Source organism: Panthera uncia, chromosome D4 (assembly GCF_023721935.1).
Source record: "Panthera uncia isolate 11264 chromosome D4, Puncia_PCG_1.0, whole genome shotgun sequence".
In the NCBI taxonomy this organism is placed as follows: domain Eukaryota; kingdom Metazoa; phylum Chordata; class Mammalia; order Carnivora; family Felidae; genus Panthera; species Panthera uncia.
The window spans coordinates 56,484,524-56,510,433 of NC_064807.1; the positions used below are offsets into that span (position 1 = coordinate 56,484,524).

The window sequence follows — 25,910 nt, forward strand, 5'->3', positions numbered from 1 at the left end:
GAAACCAAGACTTCAGGTAATAAAGTTGTGCTTCTTCATTTTGAAATAACATCCGATATCTTTAGCATATTATCAACGGAATGTCTAACTCCACTGTTGGTTGAAATACAACTATTCCAGACTGGGATACCATTAACAAATGTCTCTATCATCAAAGACAAATTACCTTTGTTAAGCCAATTTCAGAATATAACATAATTTGGGACAATGAATCTATTTATTTATTGCTTTTTAAACCTTTACATTCGTGAGGAAAAAAAAGTTATTTTCAGAATTCAAACATTTCAAACATCCAAATAAAGGAAAATCTCACTAATTTGAAACAGAAAGGTGAGCAGTCTAAATTAAAATGCTGAACTAGACTATTTTTAAAGAAAATCAGTTATTTTCTAATATTTATAAAAAGTCAAAGTAGGTTAAGGAAGTATTTCCTGGCAGAAGTGCTATATTAATTAACTGAGACAAATAAAAAACAGCTATCCTCCATTTGAACCCCTGGTAGAGTAATAGGGGTTCTATTGCCAAGCTCTGTCTCCCTGACAGCTAGGGACCCCTAGGGATATATAACAAAAGCTCTGTTAAAATGACTGAAGAATGATCACAGCTTAAAAACAGTGCCCACAGCTCCCCCTTTTAAATCACTTCTTTAGAAAGGGTATATACTCACCAAGGGTACTGTTTGCCAAACTGAAGATGCAGTGCCTGTAGTATTTTGTCTTGGGTATCAGCATCCCGGACATGAAGGACATTCTCCCCTAGATGAACCCAGTGACACATTACAATGATTTGGAAGTGGAAATATCCAAAGAATAAAGAAATTAGCAATGTGTTGTGCTCATTATTAACCCTGAAACCCAGAGGACTTCAAATGAGTCTATCAGAGAAACATCGACTTTTCTCCTTTATACCTTTAAAGCACTTTCAACAAGATTTCCATGTACCAAATACTTAAGGACACTAGGGTCATTTATTCCCAAAAAGAATAAATCAAGTTTTTGTTGATTTACTGAAATAAATGATGTACATTAATCTAGTACCCACTTACCCCCCACCCCTCATCTAATCGTTCAGTGCGTCCCTTCTTTCAATCCACCCTGCTTTCCATCTACTCGGCCAGGTGTTCATCAGCAGTCAGGCCAGGTCGTTCCATTACTCTATCAGCCAGTCAGCTGTTCAGTCACTTTTTCTCCATATATTTTCTGGCCAGTGCAATGGAGTAAATACAGTGAAAATGGCCATATTTTTCAACAGACCTAGCTAAGAAGAGAAGAGCTGGAAAGAGGCATGGGGTTGAGGAAGGGGTTGGTTTTCAGACGTGAGAGGCGAAGGCATGTTTAAATGATGAGGAGGCTAAAGAATCATGGTAGAGAAAGGATACCCCTGAGGTCCCTGAGAAGGCAGGAAGGGTATGGATCTAGAACACGGGTAGAAGGCTGAGCAATGGGCAGGAAAGAGATGCCAACCCTTCCAATGTAAAGAGGTATGAAGGAAAGGATGGATGGACATGTGTTTATAGAAGTGTGGTGACAAATGACAAAGTACAAGACTGCCTTTGACTAAAGACCCGATGCCAGATCCAGTGTTCAATTCTTCTTTCACATTGTCCTTGAACTCTGAGCAGCGTTCAACACCATCTCCTGGAAACACTTTCTTTTCTGGGCTTTAATGCTATCACACTCCTGGGTTTCCTCTGGACTCACTGGCAACTCCTTTTCAGTCTTCCCACTGGCCCCCTCCTCCTCACCAGAACTCTAAATGCTGACTAGCTCCGGCAGTTGGTTGTGGATTCCATTCTCTTCCCTATTTACGTGTTACCCTGGTTAATCTCCTATAATCCCTTCATTTTATTTTAAAAAAAAATTTTTTTTAACATTTATTTATTTTTGAGACAGAGAGAGACAGAGCATGAACGGGGGAGGGTCAGAGAGAGGGAGACACAGAATCTGAAACAGGCTCCAGGCTCTCAGCTGTGAGCACAGAGCCCGACGCGGGGCTCGAACTCACAGCCCTCACGGACCGCAAGATCATGACCTGAGCTGAAGTCGGCCGCTTAACCGACTGAGCCACTCAGGCGCCCCAATCCCTTCATTTTAAATGACATCTCTGGCAGGGTGCACCATTATCTCCATATCCTTTGTCTGTACTAGCATCAGAATTTTTAGCCAGGCATCTGATAATCCAGCTCAAGACTATATTCTTCACCTTCCCCTACTGCTAGCTGTGACCCTGTGACTATGTTCTGACAGGATACATGAAGAAATATTTGAAATTTACAGGTTGTGCTTTTAAAAGAAGGACATCTTCCCTCCTCTTCCTTCCCAATGACTAAAACGTGGACTTGATAGCAAGATTAGCATCCCTCAAGCAGACAGATGGAGGCTAAATTTCTGATAACCATGGAGTTATACCAATGAGAAACAAAGAAAATCCCACTTAGGCACTATTATCTTGGTTCTCTCTGTTACAGCAGATGAACTAATATCCTAACTAAACAACATCCACGTGCCAATCACTCTAAAACTTCTATCTCCAACTCTGACTCTCCCTGGAACTATCTAGCTGCTTGTCTGCCATGTCCACTTTGATATCTAATAGGCATCTCGAACTTAACACAGCTATTAGAAAACTCTTAATTGCACCCCCCCCCAATGTGTTCCTCCCACGGTGTCCCCTATATCAGCAAAGAGTGCCCCCACTGCTCAATCCAAAAATCTGCAAGTTTCTTCCTTTCACCGCTCACATCCAAGCAGCAGCAAGTCCTATAACAATCCCCAAATCTAACTTTTGTCCCTTTCTGTTATTATCATGTACTCTAAGCCACTATCAACTCTCATATCAACTGAAATAACCTCTCAAGTAGTCTCCCTGCTTCCACTCCTGTCCCACCACATTCCACTCTCATACAGCAGCAGAGTGGTTTTTCCAAAATGCAAGTCACATCGTGTCATCCTCCCATAAATGGCTTTCCATGATACTTGGGAAAAACCCCAGATTTTTTACCCTGGCTTACAAAGGTCTGCCTCCTTCTCTGACATCATTTTGTATCGCCACTTCCTCCCCAGTGTACCCTCCTGCTACACTGGCCTTTTGCTGCTCAAATACATCAAGCTTGTTCCTGTCTTAGGGTCTTCTCACTGGCTGTTCCCTCTGCCTTCTCTCTGATCCTCACACAGAGGATTAACTGTTACTCAGATCTCAGCTGAAGTGTCATCTCCTCAACGAGGCCTTCCCTGATGCAGTCTAATGTAGCCCGGCGCATCACCTGCAGGTTATACCCTGCACACCACACATAAATTCTGACAGTCGTCTTTTTTTTTTTTTTTCTTTTTTGTCTATCATCTATCTCCCCTTCCACTAAAATGAAATTCCACGAGAGCTGAGCCCTTGTTAGTCTGGTTTACTGACAAATCCCAGTGCCTACACATACTAGGTGTTTATTAAATATTTTCTTAATGAATGGAGTCAAAAGAATTTCCATTCAGTGGTTTGTATTTTCTCTGTGAAGTGGGGAGCAAGGTAATATGTTAAGAATGAAAGGGGATATCAAACTCAATACCCAAAAAACAAATAATCCAGTGAAGAAATGGGCAAAAGACATGAATGGACACTTCTCCAAAGAAGACAACCAGATGGCCAACGGACACATGAAAAAATGCTCCACATCACTCATCATCAGGGAAATACAAATCAAAGCCACACTGAGATACCACCTCATCACACCTGTCAGAAGGGCTAACATTAACAACTCAGGCAACAACAGATGTTGGCAAGGATGTGGAGAAAGAGGATCTCTTTTGCACTGCTGGTGGGAATGCAAACTGGTGCAGCCACTCTGGAAAACAGTATGGAGGTTCCTCAGAAAATTAAAAACAGAAATACCCAACGACCCAACAATTGCACTACTAGGTATTTATCCAAGGGATACGGGTGTGCTGTTTCAAGGGGACACATGCACCCCAACGTTTATAGCAGCACTATCAACAATAGCCAAAGTATGGAAAGAGCCCAAATGTCCATCGATGGATGAATGGATAAAGAAGATGTGGTGTATATACACAATGGAGTATTACTCAGCAATCAAGAAGAATGAAATCTTGCCATTTGCAACTACATGGATGGAACTAGAAGGTATTATGCTAAGCGAAATTAGTCAGAGAAAGAACTAGAAGGTATTATGCTAAGCGAAATTAGTCGGAGAAAGACAAATACCATATGACCCATATGAGGACTTTAAGACACAGAACAGATGAACACAAGGGAAGCAAAAATAATATAAAAACAGGGAGAGGGACAAAATATAAGAGACTCTTAAATATAGAGAACAGAGTTACTGGAGGGGTTGTGGGAGGGGGGGGATGGGCTAAATGGATAAGGGGCATAAAGGAATCTGCCCCTGAAATCATTGTTGCACTATATGCTAACTTGGATGTAAATTAAAAACAAATAATAATAACGTAAGGGAAAGAAGACCTAAAGACAACAGAAAATTAGGGTAGCAATTACGAATAGAGAAAAAGCAGAGCTGAAACTAACCTCCTTGATTCTAGTCTTGTTCTTTTTTCACAAAGTCCATACATTTTTCCATTAGCTACAGAAATATATTTCTATGTATAGTATTAGAATTTGGACTACTATTAAAAACAAGATCTAACTCAATTAGCAAATTAATAATAAAATTTCTTTATCCTTCAGCTATTAAGGGGGCATCTTAGAGTTTCCATGCTCTAAACTACTCACTAAAAGTACTCTACTGTACCCAAAAATGAGACTAGCATTCATATACTTATAATATATTCAACGATTCTAACTTACCCACAGCCATCAAAGACCATAATCAGCTAAGAAACTCTTAGCTCTGATATTACAAAGACAATAAAAATAAATGTAGAGCCCTAAAAAAATTTGGTAATCACTTTGTGCTATTTATAGATTTTAGGCTACAACTGGTCATTAACCTCATTCACTCACTGATTCATAAAAATATATGCCAGCACTGCCTTGTAATAATTCATATACAGAATTTTAAAGATGTTACAGATGTATGAGGGGGAGCCAATACTTAATGCCTCTTCTCTCACCTTCTCCTAGCTACTGCCTACCATGGGAGGCCAAGTTACTAATCTGATTGGTTAGACAGCAGGGCAATGACCACACTGTGCTTGCCAGAGCCACTGCTTTCCTATATATCTCTAGATAGCTGAGACATGGACAAAGGTAAATACCTGTTTCTCTTCCAATCTGACGTGTTCCAAGATTAATCACAGGTGTTCCAAAAGCTCCAACCTCTCGTACTCCACAGCTGCTGTTCCCAATCATACAACCAGCATGGGCAACCAGCTGTATAAACTGGTCAAATGGGACGTGTTTAACTGCACGGAAGTTGGGATGATGCTCAATGCCCTTCTTCCGCATCACTCGAACCATCTCTTTGCTCCCTGTGATAATGAAAATCAACTGTTAAATGGTTTATGAGATTTAAAAACCATTTTCACTGGCAAGTATAGCCCCACTTAAAGAAATTGTTCTATGCAAATGCACAATGGTTACTAGGGAGATAATAATTTTAATTACTGATCTTTCCAGGAATGATGAATATTTAAAATGTCTGGTCAGCTCTCTGCTTCAACTCATCTAGGAACATTAAACAGCATTCATCAAAGTAAACACCTCTTACTAATCCCCCAATAAAAGCCTTTACATTAAACAACAACTAAGAAGCAAGACTGGCCAACAGTCTCTCTCTCTCTTAAGCTGGGAGTTCCTAAATTGAAAGCTCTCGGGCTCCACACACCAAGCTGATTAGAGAGCCTCTGCCTTAGCTATGCTCGTATTTACCCTAACAACTGCTCAACTGGATAGCATCCCTGATTACATGGACTAAACTCCAACAAAATGCATGTAGATCCTGATATTGTGGCTGGTATTTTATATTAAATGCAGGATTATTTAAAATGGTACAGGTGTATGAAGGGGGAGGCAATAATTAATGCCTCTCTGCTTGCCTCTTTACTCACCCTTTCCTAACCAGCATCTAACAAGGGAGATAAGGTTGCTAATCTTATTACTTAGACAAGACCGTGAGCACCAAACTGTGTTAGCACACCATATTTAATGGTGGGCAGAGCCACTGACGTAACAGAAGTTGGGCACACATGTGCTTTCTCTCTTTTTAACTTCCTCTATGTGGCAAGGTAGGTGACAGACTCAGGGTCTAACTCCCTACTGCAGGCCTGGCCACCTCTCTCTATATCCAGTTCTGCCAGAGCACATCAGTCATCAACTATAATTATTGTAGTATTTAGTATGCCAGAAGGTAGTACTATTCTGAGATTCAGATTTAGGCTCACTGAAGGCTTTCTCTGGCCTTAAGCCTAAACCACAGACACTATTTCTATTCTCCTCCATTGGGGAATTGGGCACTAAGCCTCATAATGATAAATGGATGCCGTGATTCTTACTTCCCTAAAGTTCCTTGTGTTAATTTTGTCAAAAGCCCTGTGAGGAGGAGACGGGCATGTAGCAGACATGATTTGGGCATTCCTGGGACCCTTTATTTTCACTGGGGAAAAATATCTCTAATTCTAAAGTGTGTACAATCAGGAAAGTATATTATAAACAGAGTATCGCGGACAATGAATATTGAATCAGAGATATATAATTACATTACCAAATATTTATAGAAAATTTAAAGGGTTAGAAGAATCAATATTAACATTTTTGAAATACTAATGTTACCTGGATGAAACCTGGGTTGGGAGTTCTTCTTTTTTCCAACTAACATCCTACTTTGTTTCCCCTAATAGAAAAGATTATTCAAGAGACACTAAGAAGGATACTTTCAGAGTAAGATGCTGACATCTTGGTACTGCAGAGAAGGGTCCTGCCTCCTTTACCAAAAAATGCCTAAAAGCTCAGCAACGAGTGGTGTCAGCTAAACTAGTACTTGAAAATTCTGTAGCACCAGGCCCTGCTCTGCATTTCTCACTTATAGCTCACATTCCCATTAACCTGCCTAAGGTCTCACTAGCACCAAAGGCTACAGTACCATCCACCAGTAGGTGATCAACCAGGTCAGGCTTAAGGACAAACTGGTTGGGGACTCCGGATCTAAACTGCCTGTGCTCAAGATTAAGGTATAGCTAATATAAATAAGGGAACAAGAAATAACAGTAAGGGCTATTTTATTGCACTCACTCAGATCATTACTTTCCTAGAGATACCCTTTCACTTTCTAAGGTTTGTCTTTTAGCTACTGCATTTTCTCATTGGTGGAAACTGGGGGACAGAGACTAAACTTGGAACTACAGTGGAGATTAGAGAAAACTTGTTTTAAGTATTTCTTTCTTTCCTACCCAGTTTCTATCAGACTTGGCAAAAACATCACAAACTTCAATCTACTACAAAATTGGTGACCCCCTAAAAACTGGAATGCATTTCAGAATACAGTGGCCTTCAATGATAAGATAAGATAGGAGGGGCAGTCAAAAGGGGACATAATAGAAACATAAAATCAGAAAAGGAGGTGGCATAATTTCATTTCCAATTACCTGCATCAATGTTTGGAAACAGAACTAGGGTCCGCTTGTTAAATGAGATAAGCGCATCCAATGTTAATTCAAACATTTTTATGGAATGCTTAATGTCAGTGGTCACAGGGTGCTGTAGCGCAACAATGTAATCTTTAGATTTTACATCATCACCTGTTTAAAGAAAATCAAACCACGTTGCTTCATTAGTTAAGAATCTTAAAGAGGAAGAAGCAAATTCTAAAGCGTAAGACCCCAAAGTCTGTGTTTTCAAAAGTTCTAAGGAAAAAACAGTTTGTCACATTCCAGGTAGAGTATCTGGACATAGGATCAAACACTAAGAACTTGGAGCGCCTGGGTGGCTCAGTCGGTTAAGCATCCTACTCTTGATTTTGGCTCAAGTCATGATCTCACAGTCCTGAGATCAAGTTCCGAGTTGGGCTTGGCACTGGATGTGGACCTTAAGATTCTCTCTCCCTCTCTGCCCCTCCCTGTGCACTCTCTCTCAAAAAAATAAAAATAAAAAAAAATTAAAAAGTAAGAATTTAGAGCACCAAGTCCAAGAATCCAGCAAATTTTATAAAGGTGCTTGCTACCATAAACAAAACCTCTAACTTTAAGTAGCTGTCACTAGAACCCATTGTTTTAAAACCCAAAATAGTTCAGGGGCACCTGGGTGGCTCAGTTGGTTAAGCATCTGACTCTTGATTTCGACTCAGGTCATGAGATCAAGCCCCAAGTCAGGCTCTGCACTGACAGCATGGAGCTTGCTTGGGATTCTCTCTCTCCCCGCCTCTCTCTGCCCCTCTCCTGCTCACATGCACACTCTTGCACTCTCTCTCACTCTCAAAATAAACTTTAAAGTAAATAAGTAGGGGCACCTGAGTGGCTCAGTCAGTTGGGCATCCAACTCTTAGTTTCAGTTTAGGTCATGATCTCAGTCTGTGGGATCAAGCCCCACATTGGGCTCTGCACTAACAGCATGGAGCCTGCATGGGATTTTTTCTCTCCCTCTCTCTCTGCCCCTCCCCTGCTTCTGCTCTAAGTAAACATTAAAAAATAATAATAAAAATAAATTAATTAAATAAAATCCAAAATATTTCAAAGCATTAGAAAAATGTAAATCTTCTCCGTTTCTAGCAAATTACCAGCAGTATTAATGAATCGATGAAACTCAAGATTACTTTAAGGTGTAAACATGATCTCAGGGTTCATGAGTTCGAGCCCCACATCAGGCTCTGTGCTGACAGAACGGAGCCTGCTTGGGATTCTCTCTCTCCCTCTCTCTCTGCCCCTTCCCTGCTCACACGTGGGTGTGCACTCTCTCTCAAAATAAGTAAAAATAAAAACTTGAAAAGTCTCAGAGAGGTGAAGTCATGCCATAAGGTGAGATCTATGAACTAAAACTTTAGCCTTCCGATTTCTAATGGAATATTCTACCTACAACGGTTTCTGAAAGAACTGAAACATACCCAACACCGACAAAAACAACCATCAGAGTGAATACAGTTTGATACGTACCTAACCACATCCGAATGATGCTCATGTAGTCTTTGTTCTTGGCAGAGAGAAGTTTGTCATAGGAAGGGCAGCCTGCCAGAAGGATGCGATCATGGTCCTCACACATGGATATCAGGTGCTGCTCTGCACTTCGGGTGCAACACACATGATAATGAGCCAGTTTTGTTATGGCATGTCTGATAGAATCGTCAATGGTCCCACTGACTTCTCCCCCTTCAATATGAAGGATTCGGATATTCATCAAGGCAGCAGAAGTAGCCAGAGCCAGGGCATCAAATCTGTCTCCATGAACAATCATGATATCAGGCTTCAAACGATTAAGGACATCTGGTAGCTTCACTAGGGCCAGGCCTACTGACTCCACCATGGCTGCCTCATCTTCCCCCCTAACAATCGTGTGTAGCCTGGTGTTAATGTCAAAGTCATCTTGTTCAATCATGCGATATGTGTTCCTAAAGCAGGAAAGAAATAAAGATATGAGAGCATGTTCTTCAACACAGGACCATAAAAACATATGAAAAACCAATCTAAGAGCAACCCTGAAGGGAGAAATATTTTATAAAATGTACTTGTTAAAATAGACAAACTGAGGTGTAACTTACACACAAAAATTAAAAAGCATAGATCATTAATGTACAGATCCCTTGATTATCTTACATAAATACCCCTATAGCTACTACCCAGATCAAGATATAACATATCCAGCACCCTCACTAGTATCTCACTAGTGTCTCACTAGTGTCCTGGCCAATACCTGGGCACTCAGGGTATTGGGGGAGAATTTATTAAAATAGAAACCAAAGTTTTTGGTGGTTGACTTTTCTCTTTCTCTTTTTATAAGTTTTTTTTTAAAACAATACGCTACCTAATTTTTAAAAAATGTTACTTATAAAAGAAAAGCTCATTTTTTATTAAAAAATAGGCAATCAGGATCCCTGACATGTCACTACACTATAAATTTCTGAATGATGGAAATTCTCTTCTGAATTTGTACTGTACCATTAGTGCAGCATAATTCTGAATGGGGTGTAAATGTAGGTTTTACAGCATTAAATTGGCTATAAAATGTAATTTCATGTCTGTTTCATGCTTTAGTAACAACAGCAATTCTCAGTGCCTCAAAGTTTCCTGTCTGTTATGACTGATTTAAAAAGATATGGTTTTTAATAAACATATAATAATGTAATTCTGTATAATTTTTCAAAATCTGTATTTTTAAATTGGAAAATATAGAAAATTATCCTCCCTAAACCTACCACTCAGCAATATCAGTGTAATCATTTTTATTTCTTTTTTCTTGCCATTTTATGCATGATACCTTAACATGGGGAGAACACACACAATTTTATAATCTATTTAATCCATTTCATACAATATTTTCTCTGATCATGAAAGATTCTTTACATACATCATTTTACATCATGTGGATGTGCTAATAGTCATTTTACAGATTCCTTGGGATTTTCCTACACAAACCATCATGTTGTCTCTAACAACGGTCTTTACCAGATTGAGTAATTTCCCTTCTATTCAAAGTCTGTTAAGAGCTTTTATCATAACTGATTTAATTTTGTCAAATGCTTTTTTGACCTCTCTTGAGATGATCTGGTATTTATTTCCCCTTTATTCTGTTAATATGTGAATAACACTGATTTTCAAATGTTCTATCAGTCTTGATTTCCTGAGATAAACCTACTTGGTTATGATGTATTAGCTGTTTTTTATATTGCTGAATGTGATTTGTTAATATCTTGTTAAAAAATTTCATGTCTATGGGGGCACCTGGGTGGCTCAGTCGGTTGAGCATCTGACTCTTGACTTTGGCTGAGGTCATGAATCACAGGGTGACAGGATCGAGCCCTGCATTGGGCTCCGTGCTGAGCATTTAAGGTCTTCTCTCTCTTTCTCTCCCCGACCCCCACCCACATGCTCTCTAAAATTTAAAAAAAAAAAAAAAATATATATATATATATATATATATATATATGTTCATATGGGATACTGGTGTAATTTTTTTTTCCTACAATGTCTCTGTCAGGTTTTATTATCAAGATTATGCAGATTTTATAAAACAATCTGGGAAAGTTCCCCTCTCATCTATTTTCTAAAAGAGTTTATGTACGATTGGTGTTATTCCCAGGGCGCCTGGGTAACTCAGTTAAGTGTCTGACTCTTGATTTTGGCTCAAGTCATGATCTCACGGTTTGTGAGTCTGAACCCTATATCGGGCTCTGCACTGACAGCATATCGTCTGCCTAAGATTCTTCTCCCTCTCTCTGCCCCCTCCCTCACTTGTGCATGCTCTCTCTCTCTCTCTCTGAAAAATAAACTTAAAAAAATTTTTTTAATATAGAAGAATTTTGGTGTTATTTCCAAACAAAGGGGGGAAAAGAGAAAAAGACAAACCAAGAAACAGACTCTTAACTGTAGAGGACAAACTGATGGTTACGGCGGTGGGAGGGCAGGAATACATGAAATAGATGATGGTGATTAAAGAGTATACTTATCATGATGAGTACTGGGTAATGTACACAATCATGATATTATATACCTGAAACTAATATAACACTGTATGTTAACTATACTGGAATTAAAATTAAAAACTAAAAAAAAAAATAAAGAAAAAAAAAAAAGACTGGCATTATTTCTTAAATGTTTGATAGATTTCATAAGTGACCCCATCTCTGTAGAAATTATTTTCATAGGAAGTGTTTAATAATGAACTCAATTTCTTTGATACAGGACTATTGTGATTTTTCTATTTCTTCTGTGTCAGTTTGGTAAGCAGTGTTTTTTTTCAAAGACTTTGTCCATTTTTTTTTTTAATTTTTTTTTTTAACGTTTTTATTTATTTTTGAGACAGAGAGAGAGCATGAACGGGGGAGGAGCAGAGAGAGAGGGAGACACAGAATCGGAAGCAGGCTCCAGGCTCTGGGCCATCAGCCCAGAGCCCGACGCGGGGCTCAAACTCACGGACCGTGAGATCGTGACCTGAGCTGTCGGACGCTTAACCGACTGAGCCACCCAGGCACCCCGACTTTGTCCATTTTATATACACTGATTGCCAACTTTACTGGCCTAATATTTTTTTATTCTTTTAATGGCTAGAAGATCAGTTGTGATATCCTCTTTCTCATCTTAAATTGGTAAGATCTGTGTTCTCTTTTTCTTATGCTCTGCTAGGAATTTGTCAACTTAATATTTTTAAATATAATTCTTTTATTGCTTAACCTACTTCTGTTTCATTGAATTCCACTCTTCATTCTTTTCTCCCTTCTACTTACTTAGGTGTCTTCTCATCTTTTTCTCATTTAAGAAAGTGAAAATAGACCATTAACTCGAAACTTCTCCTTTGTTATCTAAGTATTTAAAGCTATAAATTTCCTCCAAGCACTCCTTCATCTATACCCACAAATTTTGATATACTGTAATATTATTCAGTTCAGAAGATTTTCCAATTTCCCTTAAAACTTACTTGGTCCACAGGCTTAGAACTCAACATTAAGAACGGGGTGCCTGCGTGGTTCAGCTGGTTAAGCATCTGACTTTGGCTCAGGTCATGATCTCACAGTTCGTGAGTTTGGCCTTGCATCAGGCTCTCTGCCCTCAGCTTGGAACCCACTTCGGATCCTCTGTCTCCCTTTCTGCCCCTCCCTCACTTGCTGTCATGTTCTCTCGCTCGCTCTCTCTCAAAAATGAATAAACATTAATAAAAAATTTTTAAAAAAAGAAGAACTCAGCAGTAAGAGAAAACAACCTAATTTTTTTAATTTGAGAGACGGTGTGCATGAGCAGTGGAGAAAGGCAGAGGGAGAGAGAGAATCCTAAGCAGGCTCCACACTCAGCCACAGAGCCTGACACAGGGCTCAATCCCACGACCCGGGGATCATGGCCCAAACCAAAATCAGGAGTTGGATGCTCAACCAACTGAGCCACTCTGGTGCCCCAAAACAACCTGATTTAAAAATGAGCTAAAGACCTTAACAGACACCTCATCACAGATGATACAAAACTGGCAAATAAGCATATGAAAAGCTGCTCCCCATCATAGAACACAGAAATGCAAATTAAAACAATGAGATACTGCTACAAACCTATTAGAATGGCCAAAATCAGAACACTGACAACACCAAATGCTGACAAGGAAGTGGAACAACAGGTACACTCACCCACTGATGGTGGGAAAACAAAATGATACAGCCACTTTGGAAGACAGCTCAGTAGTTTCCTACAAAACTAAAATATTCTTACCACACAATCCAGCAATCATGCTCCTTGGTATTTCCCAAAGGAGCTGAAAACTTATGTCCACACAAAAATCTGCAAAACGGATATTTACAGCAGCTTTATTCATAAATGCCTCAACTTGGAAGTAACTAAGATGCCCTTCAGTAGGTGAATCAATCAATAAACTATGGTATATCCAGAAAATGGAATATTATTCAGTGCTAAAAAGAAAGGAATATCAAACCATGAAAATACATGGAGACTTAAATGCATATTACTAAGTGAAAGAAACCAATCTGAAATGACTGTGTACTTTATGATTCCAACTATGACATTGTGGAAAAGGCAAATCTATGGAGATGGTAAAAGGAACAGTGGTTAAAGAACAGATTTTTAGGGCAGTGAAAGGAAACGACTCTGATACTATGATGGTAGATATGTGTCATTATACATTTGCCCAAACATATAGGATTTAAACCACCACGGTGAACCCTAATGTAAACTATGGACTTTCGATAATAATGAAGTACCAATTTAAGTTCAACTGTAACAAATGTACCACTAGGGATGGAGGGCTGATGTTGAAAATGAGAAAGGCTATGCATGTGTGAAGGCAGAACCCTCTGCTCAATTTTGCTGTAGACCCAAAACTGCTCTAAAATTTAAAAAAAAAAATTTATTACCAACTTATAGGAAATGAATGAACAAATAAATTTCTAAGTAGTCTGTTGTTACTTATTTGATTTTCTTTTTCACCCAATTCTTAGGAGTATAAAAATACTATGTTTTTAAAAAATGTTTATTTATTTGACAGAGAGAGAACACACACGTGGGTACAAGCAAGAGGGGCAGAGAGATGGGGGGGGGGGGGGCGAGGGGGTAGGTAGAGAGAGAGAATCCCAAGCAGGCTCCATGCTGTCAGCGAAGAGCCCCATGCAGGGCTCAAACCCGTGAACCACGAGATCATGACCTGAGCCGAAATCAAGAGTCAAATACTTAACCAACTGAGCCACCCAGACACCCCTAAAAATGCTGTTTTTAAAAAAAGTACCCAGGTAGTTGAAATAGAAGGTAGCTTATTTTTCTGTTGTTTTAATGTCTTTTAATATAATAATACATTCGAATGGTTTAAAATTTAAGATACAAAAGGTTCTACAGGGAAAAGGCTACCTTCTCACTTTTGTTTCCCAGTCATCCAGTTCCTCTCCCAGAAACTTATGTCAGTGTACTTCATACATTTCCATTAAGTACCAGTCAAGTTTCCTATCTATCAGTCTCACCAAACAAATACTGCCTTTCTAACCTTATAGTGGCTGGCAGATAAGAAACCTAGCACAAGTTCCTTCACAGCCTCTCTTCCACTAGTCTTCCTGTCAAATTCTTCTCACGGAAGTAAAAGAACCACTTAGACTTTCATCTCAGGCTCTGGCTAAAATTTCTCTTCTACTTTGCTCTATGTACATACGAAAACCCAGTGGATTTTCTTAGCCAGAATTCATTTGACATGTTTAAAACCTATGAATTTTTGAGCTAGCCATAAGTTTCTTCTCTACTTTATGTATTTATGTATTTACCTAGAGCGGACTGGTTTTTAGAGACAGGTTTTTGTTTGCTTTTGCTGTTGTTGTTGTCTTGCTTTTAAAGAATAGTCTGAAAAAGGCAATTGTACTTTAACACAAGGTTCTCTCACATGTAATAGTGTATTATTGATATCTTTGGAAACTGCATTAATATTTTTATGCCACAAGAGTGCACTAAATGCCACTTTATTACACAGAACACAATGAATGTTTATCTCTGGTTTAGACATTCTATTCCAAGATTTCCCAACTGTCATTTTTTCAAATTTAGACTGTGATCAATAATAAACCTAATATCACCAAAATAAATACCAATGGTAATGTAACATTCTACCTTATGTTGTAGATCAATTAGATTTTTAAAATCTTATTCCATATCTACTACTTGGGATGCTGTCAATCTATACATGAGTTTTAACAAAGTACCATTAGAAGTCACAAAATACATTACAGGTAGTTACATTATTGTAGTCACACAATATAGATTTATAAGTAGCATTTCTCCTGAATGTAACAAGTAATAATAAAAATATTTATGGCTTTCAGTTATCAAGCACCTATTAAGCAGCAACACTGTGATGGACGCTTTACAGCACAATCTCCGTTCTCCACAGTAACATGCAACGTAGGTTTTCATTCCATTGTATAACTGAGGAACCTGAAGATGCAACTTCTCCAAGCCATATAAAAACTAAATGGCACAACTGATATTTGAAGCTAGGTCCACATGAGGCCAAGAGCCAAGCTCTCCGCACACCTTGTTGCAATTAAGAATATCATAAGAAAATGCTTTCTTCTTACCCATAATCATCTATCAGGTGAGAGCCAAGTACCACCACATCAAGTTCAAAGAACTCAGGTTCCATTTTAATGCCAAACATGATCGGGGCAAGTTTCGAATAATCAGCACGGTTGCAAGTCGCAACACAAACCCGAAGCTTTCGGTTATTCCCATTCTTCTCCATGACTTGTTTCTTTTGCTTTGAGAGATTCTTAAAACAGAGTTCCTAAAGTTGCAAAAACAAATTATTTATAACCAGAATGATAGGTCCTAGATATAAACACAGAATTCTGAAGTTCTAATAAGCCTTTAACCAACATTTAACACAGTGCTTCTTAACCTTTTTTCCACCCCCACTCCTGTGTGACACACCCACTGGTACACCCAGAGCTAAGAAATTCCAGCTGACTAATTCCACCTCTTTCTGTGACACTTAAGAAAACACACTAGAATGCAATTAAGAAACAGTGATATAAATCAACTCCTCTTTAAAGGGCAAGCAACCATCAGCTCTTAATTAGTTAGAAACTACTTTCAATGTCTCACAACTGATCCCAACATACCGGTCTACCACAAAACTGTGACTGAGAATAACTCATCTAGTTCAACTCTCTCTTTTACAAAAAGGGAAACACAGGTCTTGAAAGAGGAAATTAACTCAAGGTTCAAGATCACATTTTATAAGGGATAAGATCTATTCACCCTCACACTAAATACCCACTATATACAAAGCACTGTGATTAGTGCTGAGGAAGAGAACAGTAAAATAAAAACCCCTACCTTCAAAGCCTCATTAGCACCTACAGCCAGTGCCTACAAACTGGACAACTCCAAATGCCTACGAGAGATCTCTTGTCTTATACACAAACACCTTAAAGTCAGTAGCCCAACCCAAACTTACTTTTTTCCCCCTCATTTCTGTTCCTCCTTCCTTGTTATGTAAGTCAGTTATGAACTTCCATTCATCCAAATGCTCTGACATCCTTGTCTTCTCTGTTCCTTACTTTGTACCTCCCAAGCCCTGTCAATTCCGCCTCCCAAACAGCTTTCAAATCTAGCTCCTCCTCTTCCTCCCCACCAGGACATCTCCTAGCCCAACCTCTCATTTTAGGTTTGAACTACTGTTAAGAGCTGCCACAGGAATTTGCCTGTTGCCAGTCTTTGCCTGCCTCGCACAGGCTTTCAGAGTGATCGGTACAAAGTTTGTAAATCTGATTACCATGATCGACAGAATACATAACCTATGGATGAAGTACGAATTGCTGATCTGGGCCTAGCCCATCTTTCCAACCACTTCTCCTCGACCTACAATTACCTGTACTCGGTGCCAAAGCCATACCAAAGTGCCTGCGGTTCAACCAATGAGTCTTCAAATCTCTGTGCCTTTCTAGATAGAAGTACCTCTACCTAAAACTTCCTTTTCCCCTTGCCTGGCCTCCTCCCCATTCTTCAAAACCCAGTCTCAGGGTTGCCTCTTACTGAAAACCCTGACATAAACTTTGGTCCCTCTCCACCTCACCCCTTTTAGTTGCTATCTTCCTCGAGCAGTATGGCCTTACCATACACATATATACTTTTGTTCAACTCCCCTGCCCTCCTGCCATCTACACCTTTCATTCAAAAGTAAAAATTGGTGGCAAGGGATAAGAGATGTTTTATGGAGCATTTTAAACTTCTCTATATCAATGTAAAATTCCACCTCATGGATGCAATGCTTTTGCTTCAGGAAGTGTGTCAATACTTAGAACTTGCAATCAGTAATACAGAGAAGCTTGAGTAAAGACGCCAGTAAAAGGGGAGCTGCCTTTTAGACCAGGATACTCTAAAACCCGCTGGAAATCTCATCAGTGGCCATCTCACCTCTGTATTGGGCTAGAACTTCTGTGAGCACACGAACTGCCCCATCATTAGGCCCATTCTGAACTTCACAATCTCTGGTAAAAGCTAATGGCACCCAACAGAAATCATTTATAAAATAATGAAATAAGCATCTGTCAAGACAGTTGTATTCATAAGCTCTAAGCACTACCAATATCATTAAAGGCAAAAATATTTTTCCAAAAATGGTTATTTTAAATGTTCTTGTGCATTATCCCTCTTTCACTGATGATTAAATTTGAGTTGAATAACTTGTTGGTGATATTCAACTTGCTGGGTGAGGCAAAGCAAATCTTTCATGGTTGGTTAATTTGTTTTCATTTTAGAAGAACAGTAAACTCTATCTTGCAATACTAAAATACTTAGTATTTACCAAGTCAAAGGTTATTCTAACAAAACTGAGAGTAAGCTAGCTAAATAAACCAACAATGAAAAAGGCAAAAATGTTATTAAGGCCAAAGCTTTAAGGAAAGGAAGTTAAATCTTAAAAATATGGTAAAATGGCTTAAGGGGAGAAGTTTTATATATATACATATATATGTATATATATAATTTTAACTTATTTTTTGATTAGGTAATACATTTGCATGGTTTAAAACTGAGAAATCACAAGAGGCTACATAGCAAAAATTCTTCTCATCTGTGTTCCCCAGCCATGTAGTTCTTCTCACTGGATGCTATGAGTTACTATATTCTTATCTATACTTCTATAAGTAAACTATATGCATATATAAATACAGATGTATTTGCTTACAAATACATACAGCACATATTATGCAACTGGTAACATTCTACAAACTGATATTCATACCTTGCTTTTTAAAATGCTTTTAATTTGGGGGCATCTGGGTGGCTCAGTCGGTTGAGCATCCGACTTCAGCTCAGGTCATGATCTCACGGTCCGTGAGTTTGAGCCCCACATCAGGCTCTGTGCTGACAGCTCAGAGCCTGGAGCCTGTTTCAGATTAGTCTCCCTCTCTCTCTGCCCCTCCCCTGCTCATGCTCTGTTTCTCTCTGTCTCAAAAATAAATAAAAACATTTTTTTTAATTTAAAAAAATAAAATGCTTTTAATTTTGTTTCTGAATTGAATGGGGAAATTGGAAAACTTAAAAGGCACTGGAAATATTAAACCTAAAGGTGCAAAGTTTTGAAAATTGCACCATCAACTCTTCAAATATATGAAGGGTATGAGAACCCCAAAAGTAAAAATAATCAATGTCACAAACATTTATGTGCAGAGAACTATGAAGAGAGCTGAGGCAGACACAGAGCTAAGAAAGACCTAGTCTCTGATTTTTAGAAACTTAAATCTAATACCTGACACCAGGCCACATAATAGATCTTAACTAGTTCACTTTCCCAAATAGGAGCACCAGAAACAAAATACATTTTTTTTCAGCCCAGTATACATTATCATTTATTCTGCATAAGAGGTCATACCCAGAGATACATTTTTATACTGAGAACTGTGACCAGAGTCCCCGTAACCAATATAGAATGAGTAAATGTGGCAAAATGGACTTAAACTATACCAGCATGATTTAAGTTGCATGAAGTGCAATGTAAAGGAAACAAGATAAAACTCATTTCTTTACACTCTGGAATGCCAGACAGCAATTAAAAAGAATGGACTATGTCTATATTTGTCCACACTTATGAATCTCAGCAACAGAACATTAGAGGAAAACAACAAATTCTAAAATCTTAGATACAATAAGGTACCATTTTTTTGTAAATGTCTTAATGTATAATGTACTGTTTAAATGTATAAAACATCATATGTTGTTTATTTCTCTACAGTAAAGTTACACACCAACTCAGGAAAGTAGTTACTATCTCTGGAGAGGGAGAGAAGGGAAAGAAAAATGGGGCTTAAAAGGCTTAGGTAACATTTATTTTTTTAAATCATACCATAGGCAGAGATGTGAAACAAACACGGTAACATATTAATATGTGTTAAATCTTGGTGACTGGTAGAGGGAGTCATATTGTCTTCTGTCCTTTTCAGCATACTTGAAATTGTCACTATCAAAACAAGAAATCTTTTTTTTTTTTTTAAGAATCTTTTAAATAGACACTGTGAAGTAGTTATGTTGTCCACATTTCCCTCAAGCCTAAAGCTCAGAAAGTCAGGAGGGGCTGGATATTTACACCCATTTCACCTATTAATTCCAGAATTGTAACTAAAATATAGCTAAATTCCAGAGAAGTATGCTTTCATCTCGAATTCACTGGCAGTCTCTGAGAAACCCAATTCTTAAAGCCCACTTCCTGCATTCTTTCAAGAGTGACCATTTTACATACTAACAAAAGGTGATCAACATGATCAACACTTCCCAGAAAAATATTCCTCTGGACCTCAACTGAAATGTTGGAAAAAGACTCACCAGCACTTGGCTCAAGTAGTCACTGAGCAGAGGAAACAGTAACAGTAAGCATCTGCTAAGTACTTCTGAGGTGCTAAGCACTAACTATATTTAGAGCTTTACATTAACCATCTCATCCTGAGAGCCCTCTCACCAATCCCATTTTACAGACGGGGACACCGAGGTACAGACAAAATAATTTACCTGCCCCAAAGTACAGTTTGTTGCCAGAACTAAAAATCAGACCCAGCACGCAGGATATTACACATCCAGTGTTTGCCTAGTGTCTGTTCCTTAACATCCACGGGCCTTCTTCGTGGCAGGTCTTGCCAGGCTCCATAGCAATTAAGAGAACATGACATACCACTCTGCCCTCGGTGCAGCGGGGATGCGACTTACAATTAAGACGGAAGGAGCTATGTAAAAGCGGCCTGAAATTTCTGAAGCCTATTCCCGAGCTGTAGTTTGGTTTGGCCTCTTCCAGAGCTTCTCTAGCTGGGTTAGCCAATTATCTAGACTGCTACACGGCACTCCTCTCTTTCCGAGGAGCCCAGAATACTTGTTCGTGCTCTAACAATTTTACAGGTGTGCTCAAGATTGGAGAGGAAAATAAACGCGCGTCAAACTACTAAGGAAGCCCAGACTCAGAATGGCAGGGTTGGGGGCAGACCTTCAAAATCATCTTTTAATCCAACCCTTTACACCCCAGGGCAACTTGTCTGTCAGGGAGCTCTCCACCCTCTTTTGCACACCCCCGTAACAGATCCCTCACTATCTCCCAGGAAAGCCCCTTTCCTTACAGGGCAGCGCTGCCCGGGGGATGGAATCATGCCAAGCCTCCGGCTACCCGCCCGGGGCCCGCAGTGAAGCGGTCTGCTCCGCGGGCCACAAGACGGAGCCCGTAACAGGAATACGGAGGGGCCCTGGCACGTAGGCCTGCGAAGACCGGGCGAGGCCGGGGTCTGTGCGGGCCTGGGGACGCGGAGAGGTAACGGGCGGCCGCCGGACTGCGGGGGCCAAGAGGCGGGGGCCGGAGGAAGAGGCCGTGGGGGTCCGAAGGATGCTCTCCCCGGCCCGTCTCCCGAGTCCCGGCCGACGCGGGGCTCTCACCACACACTGGCGAGCTGCTCCCTCGCACGCCGCCGCCGCCCCGCCTCGCGGGCAGAGCCGAACGCAGCACCAGCAAGCAGGCCGGCCCAAGACCGCCCCCGCGCCTTCCTCACGTCAGCCGAGCGCGCGGACGACTCGGGTCTAGATCCCAGCCACGCACGCCCCTGCACACCCACCCCGAGCGCCGAATCGGCGAACGCGCCCTTACGTAACCTGAGAGCGACCCTGTGATTGGCTGCGCCCGCCCGTGCCCCACCCCCTGGCCAAACGGTCTTTGGAGGGGGCCGGTGCGGGGGCGCCGAGAGCCTTCCGTTGTCGTGGCGGTCGGGGTCTTGCTGGTCTCGCTCTGTTCCCGCCCCGACGCCTTCTCTTGTGCCGCCACGCACGCTCGGGAGCCCGGGTCCTCACCCAGGGTAGTGGTTTTGGCCTTGCACCCAGGGGGAATTAGGCCTTGTATTCCCTCCGGCATTTTATAGGCTATCACCAAAACAATTCTGCCGTGCAGCTGGTCAGCCACAGAGCCATCTCTTGAGTTAAACCCTTGTCGCTCCAGGACCGTGTCTCCTAGAAGGCTCTGATGGAGGGTTGATGATGACCCAAACAAGCCACACACCGGCTGATCCTTATAAGACGCTCAGCCTAGGCCTCCTCTTTAGGAAACTTCCCACCAGCCCTGCCCCAGGGACATCCGGCGGGGAACTTGGCAGCAGCAGAAAAGGTGTCAGGGAAAAGGCTCCCACAGCTCCTTATAAAGACTTTTTAGTGATCTTTTCAAATTGCTAAGGCACCAGTGACAAACGTTGAATGAGTTGGTGTTACAAAACAGTAAAACATTTTTTTACAATCCTTAAGTAATTTACCACAGGTAAAACTATTTAAATAATCTAACAACCCATCCAGAGTTGTTGCTATAAAGCAAATTTCAGGGGCACCTGAGTGGCTCAGCTGGCTAAGTGTTGGACCTCAGGTCATGATTTCACAGCTCCTGAGCTCAAGCCCCAGCTAGGGCTCTGTGCTGACAGCTTAGAGCCTGGAGCCTGCTTCAGATTCTGTCTCAATCTTTCTCTGCCCCTCCCCTGCTCATTCACTATCTCTTCAAATATAAATAAACACTTAAAAATTTTTTTCAAATCCAATCAAACTTTTGCACATCGTGTATTTCAATTCATGATGAAGTTCTAGGGGTGCCTGGGTGGCTCAGTTGGTTAAGCGTCCAATTTCAGCTCAGGTCATGATGTGACAGTTTGGGAGATAGGGCCCCACATTGGGGCTCTGTGCTGACAGCTCAGAGTCTGGAGCTTGCTTTGGATTCTATGTCTCCCTCTCTGTCTGCTCCTCCCCTGCTTGTGCTCGCGCGCTCTCTCTCTCTCTCTCTCTCTCTCTCAAAAATAAATAAACATTAATAATGAAGCTCTAATTTGCAGAGTACTCAATGTACTATCAGTTACCCTGCAACTAGCTTGGAGCTACTGGAAGGTCATATCAGACACAAAAGGAGAGATCTTAAGGGGATTTGTGTAAGGAAGTGCCATCAGATTTCTTTTTAAAATATCACTTGGGCTACTATGGGGAGAATGGATTAGCATTTAAAGAATAGTGGCAGTGTAAAAAAAAAATTACTGAAAAGATGCGTAAAAAACTGGTAACACCGACAGGCTGCAAGGGGATGGACTTTTCCAGTGAATACCTATTTATAATATCTTTTGTATTTTGCAATATATGTACATATTTCATATTAAAGAAAATAAAATTAATTGTAAAAAAAAAAAAAAAAATGGTGGCAGTGAAACTCAACCGAAGCGGATGGCTATGAGGTTGAGTTTGGAAGTAGAACTGAAAATTCGGGATTGGCTATGAGGGAATGACAGAAAAGGAAGGAAAAGAAACAAGGGTGACTTCCAGGTATCTGGCATTAGTAATTGGTTGATGGGTGCCATTTACCAAGATGAGAGAAAAGCTGAGGCAGGAACCAGGTTTGGGGAGTTAAAAGGGAAGCTTTAATTTGGTATATGTTTGAGATGCCTATGAAGTAGCCAGATGAAGCTACTAAGTGAGCAGTAAGATACATGATTCTGGACACGGATTCACCAGAGGGTGTCTTAGTTTCCTATTGCTGCTATAACAAATCACATCAAACTTAATGACTAAAAACAAATATATTATCTTGACAGTTCTGGAAGTTAGGAGTCTGAAATGGGTTTCACCCAGCTAAAATCAAAGTAGCAATGTTGGTATCATCATAGGAAAAAAATTATAACTATGTTTGGGGATGGATGTTAGCTAGACATTGTGGTGATCACTTCACAGTATATACATATACCAAATGTTTATGGTGTACCCTTGAAACTAATGTAATATATATATAAAGTATAATATATATGTCAATTTTTTTTAAATGTATCAGTGGGGGGTACCTGGTGGCTCAGTCAGTTAAGCAGCTGACTCTTGGTTTTGGCTCAGGTCATGATCTCATAGTTTTGTGAGTTTGAGCCCCACATCAGGCTCTGTGCTGACGGCACAGAACCTGCTTGGGATTTTCTCTCTGTGTGTCTGCGCCCCCACTCTAGCCCCCAGCTCATGCTGTCTCTGTCTCTCTCAAAAATAAAATAATTAGGAAAAAACAAAAACTTTCAGTGGGTCTACCTTCCCTAGGGAGCAAGTAACAACGTTTCCTGGCCTTTTCCAGCTTCTACAGGCTGAATTCCTTGATTTGTGGCCCTCTGACCTCTGCTTTCCTTGTCACATCTCCTTGGATTCTCCTCCTCTTTCACTTAAAAAGACTCTTGTGATTACATTGTGCCCACTTAAATAGTCCAGGATAATCTTCCCATCTCAAAATCCTTAATCACATCTGCAAAATCTCTTTTGCTGTATTGGGAAACATTCACAAATTCTAGGGATCATGGCTAGATGATCATGGCTGTCTTTGGGAAACTACTATGTTGCCTACCACAAGTGCTATTGAAACTCCCAGGAGATGTTCAAGATGGGCATATTGCTTTTAAAGTTACATGCCAGGGGCACCTGGCTGGCTCAGCTGGTGGAGCATGTGACTCTTGATCTCGGGTTTGTGAGTTCACCCCATGTTGGGTGTAAAGATTACTTAAAAATAAAACATTTAAAAATAAATAAATGAAGTTACATGCCATAGCAGCAAATATCCAGAAAAGAACACTAATTTTTTTCTTTTGAAAGTTACAAAAAATTATTTTTATTTTTTTTTTAATTTTTTTTTCAACGTTTTTTAATTTATTTTGGGGACAGAGAGAGACAGAGCATGAACGGGGGAGGGGCAGAGAGAGAGGGAGACACAGAATCGGAAACAGGCTCCAGGCTCCGAGCCATCAGCCCAGAGCCGGACGCGGGGCTCGAACTCACGGACCGCGAGATCGTGACCTGGCTGAAGTCGGACGCCTAACCGACTGCGCCACCCAGGCGCCCCACAAAAAATTATTTTTAAAAAACAATGTAAATGTTCAGTTTTTAAAAATCTGGGTGCTTATTACATGGGTGTGTTTAGTTTATTAGAACTCAAACTGTACACTTAAGATATCTGCACTTTTTTCTATGTATAAATACAATATAATTTTTAAATGTTTATTTATTTTGAGAGAGAGAGAGCAGGGGAGGGGCAGAGAGAGAAGGAGGCGGAGAATTCCAAGCAGGCTCCGCACTGTCAGCACAGAGCCCCATGCGGGGCTTGAATGCACAAACCTTGAATGCACAAACCTTGAATGCACAAACCGTGAGATCTTGACCTGAGCTGAAATCAAGAGTCAATGCTTAACTGACTGAGCTACGAGGTACCCCCAAGTACAATGTTTTTTTTAAAATACTTAATGCAGGGGCACCTGGGTGGCTCAGTTGGTTAAGTGTCCGACTTCGGCTCAGGTCATGATCTCGTGGTTCATGAGTTCAAGCCCCACCTCAGGCTCTGCACTTACAGTCAAGAGCCTGGAGCCTGCTTCAGAGTCTGTGTCTCCCTCTCTCTCTGCCCCTACCCTACTCGAAATCTGTGTGTGTGTGTGTGTGTGTGTGTGTGTGTGTGTGTATCTCAAAAATAAATAAACATTAAAAAAAAGATGATAGCTAGGAAAAAATGTAACTAGAAATATAAATACATTTTGTAAAGAGAATACAATTTTGAGAATTTGTGCCTTATTAAGCCACTTGTAGATTTTATGTTTGTTTGACCAATATTGAGAACTGTATATTTCCATATACAGTCTAGTAGTTCTGTGTTCATGGAATCATTTCACCTTGAAATGAAAATGAAATGAATGAAATGGCCCTCTTTTTAGAATTTTCCCCTATATTCTCTTAAGATGTAGTTGTAGCAAGGAGCTGTAGGAGCATTTCCCTCTGGCTTTTTGAGATCACATTTCTATAGGTAATATTATAATTCTGGATCTCTGTTACTTTGCTATTTAACAGAGTGAATTAACATATCAAAAATCTTCCCAAGTCATTACATTCTGTATGCTTGGTTTGGCTTCCTTTGGCTTTAATCTGAGGGCTCTACAAGCTATAAAAAAGCACTTTTATGGCTTTATAATATAATAAAATCATATTTTTCTATAGATTACTCCATAAACAGAATAACTTTAAGCATTTATGGCATAATTAGGTTATCAGAGAATCCTAAATCTTTTTTCCTTTGAGATAAAGAGAGTGAGTGACCTCAAGCGGGGTAGGGACAGAGGGAGGGAGAGAGAGAGAGGGAGAGAGAGAGAGAGAGAGAGAGAGAGAGGGAGGGAGAGAATCTTAAGCAGGCTCCACACCCAGCATGGATCCTGATAGTGGGGCTGGATCCCACAACCCTGGGATCATGACCCGAGCCCAAGTCAAGAGTCAGAGATGTTTAACCAACTGAGCCACCCAGGCACCACGAGTATCCTTAATATTAAAAGATTATCTAAC

At 40.3% G+C, this 25,910-nt stretch overlaps 1 protein-coding gene across 6 annotated transcripts in view; it reads right to left on the reverse strand.

Moving 5' to 3' along the window:
• Positions 1-25,910, reverse strand: part of GNE (glucosamine (UDP-N-acetyl)-2-epimerase/N-acetylmannosamine kinase) — a 71,176-nt gene that overhangs the window by 18,683 nt on the left and 26,583 nt on the right. The window contains exons 1-6 of one of the 6 annotated variants that reach the window (XM_049626347.1): positions 19,426-24,182; positions 15,656-15,861; positions 9,048-9,499; positions 7,548-7,700; positions 5,223-5,435; positions 668-755 (exon numbers count right to left, since the gene is read on the reverse strand). In XM_049626347.1, coding sequence (XP_049482304.1) covers positions 668-755; positions 5,223-5,435; positions 7,548-7,700; positions 9,048-9,499; positions 15,656-15,861; positions 19,426-19,428 — 1,115 coding nt within the window. In that variant the 5' untranslated portion in view covers positions 19,429-24,182. Of the gene's footprint in view, positions 1-667; positions 756-5,222; positions 5,436-7,547; positions 7,701-9,047; positions 9,500-15,655; positions 15,862-19,425; positions 24,183-25,910 lie in introns of those variants that run through there. The other 5 variants (XM_049626376.1, XM_049626366.1, XM_049626338.1 and 2 more) reach the window with 5 other exon arrangements.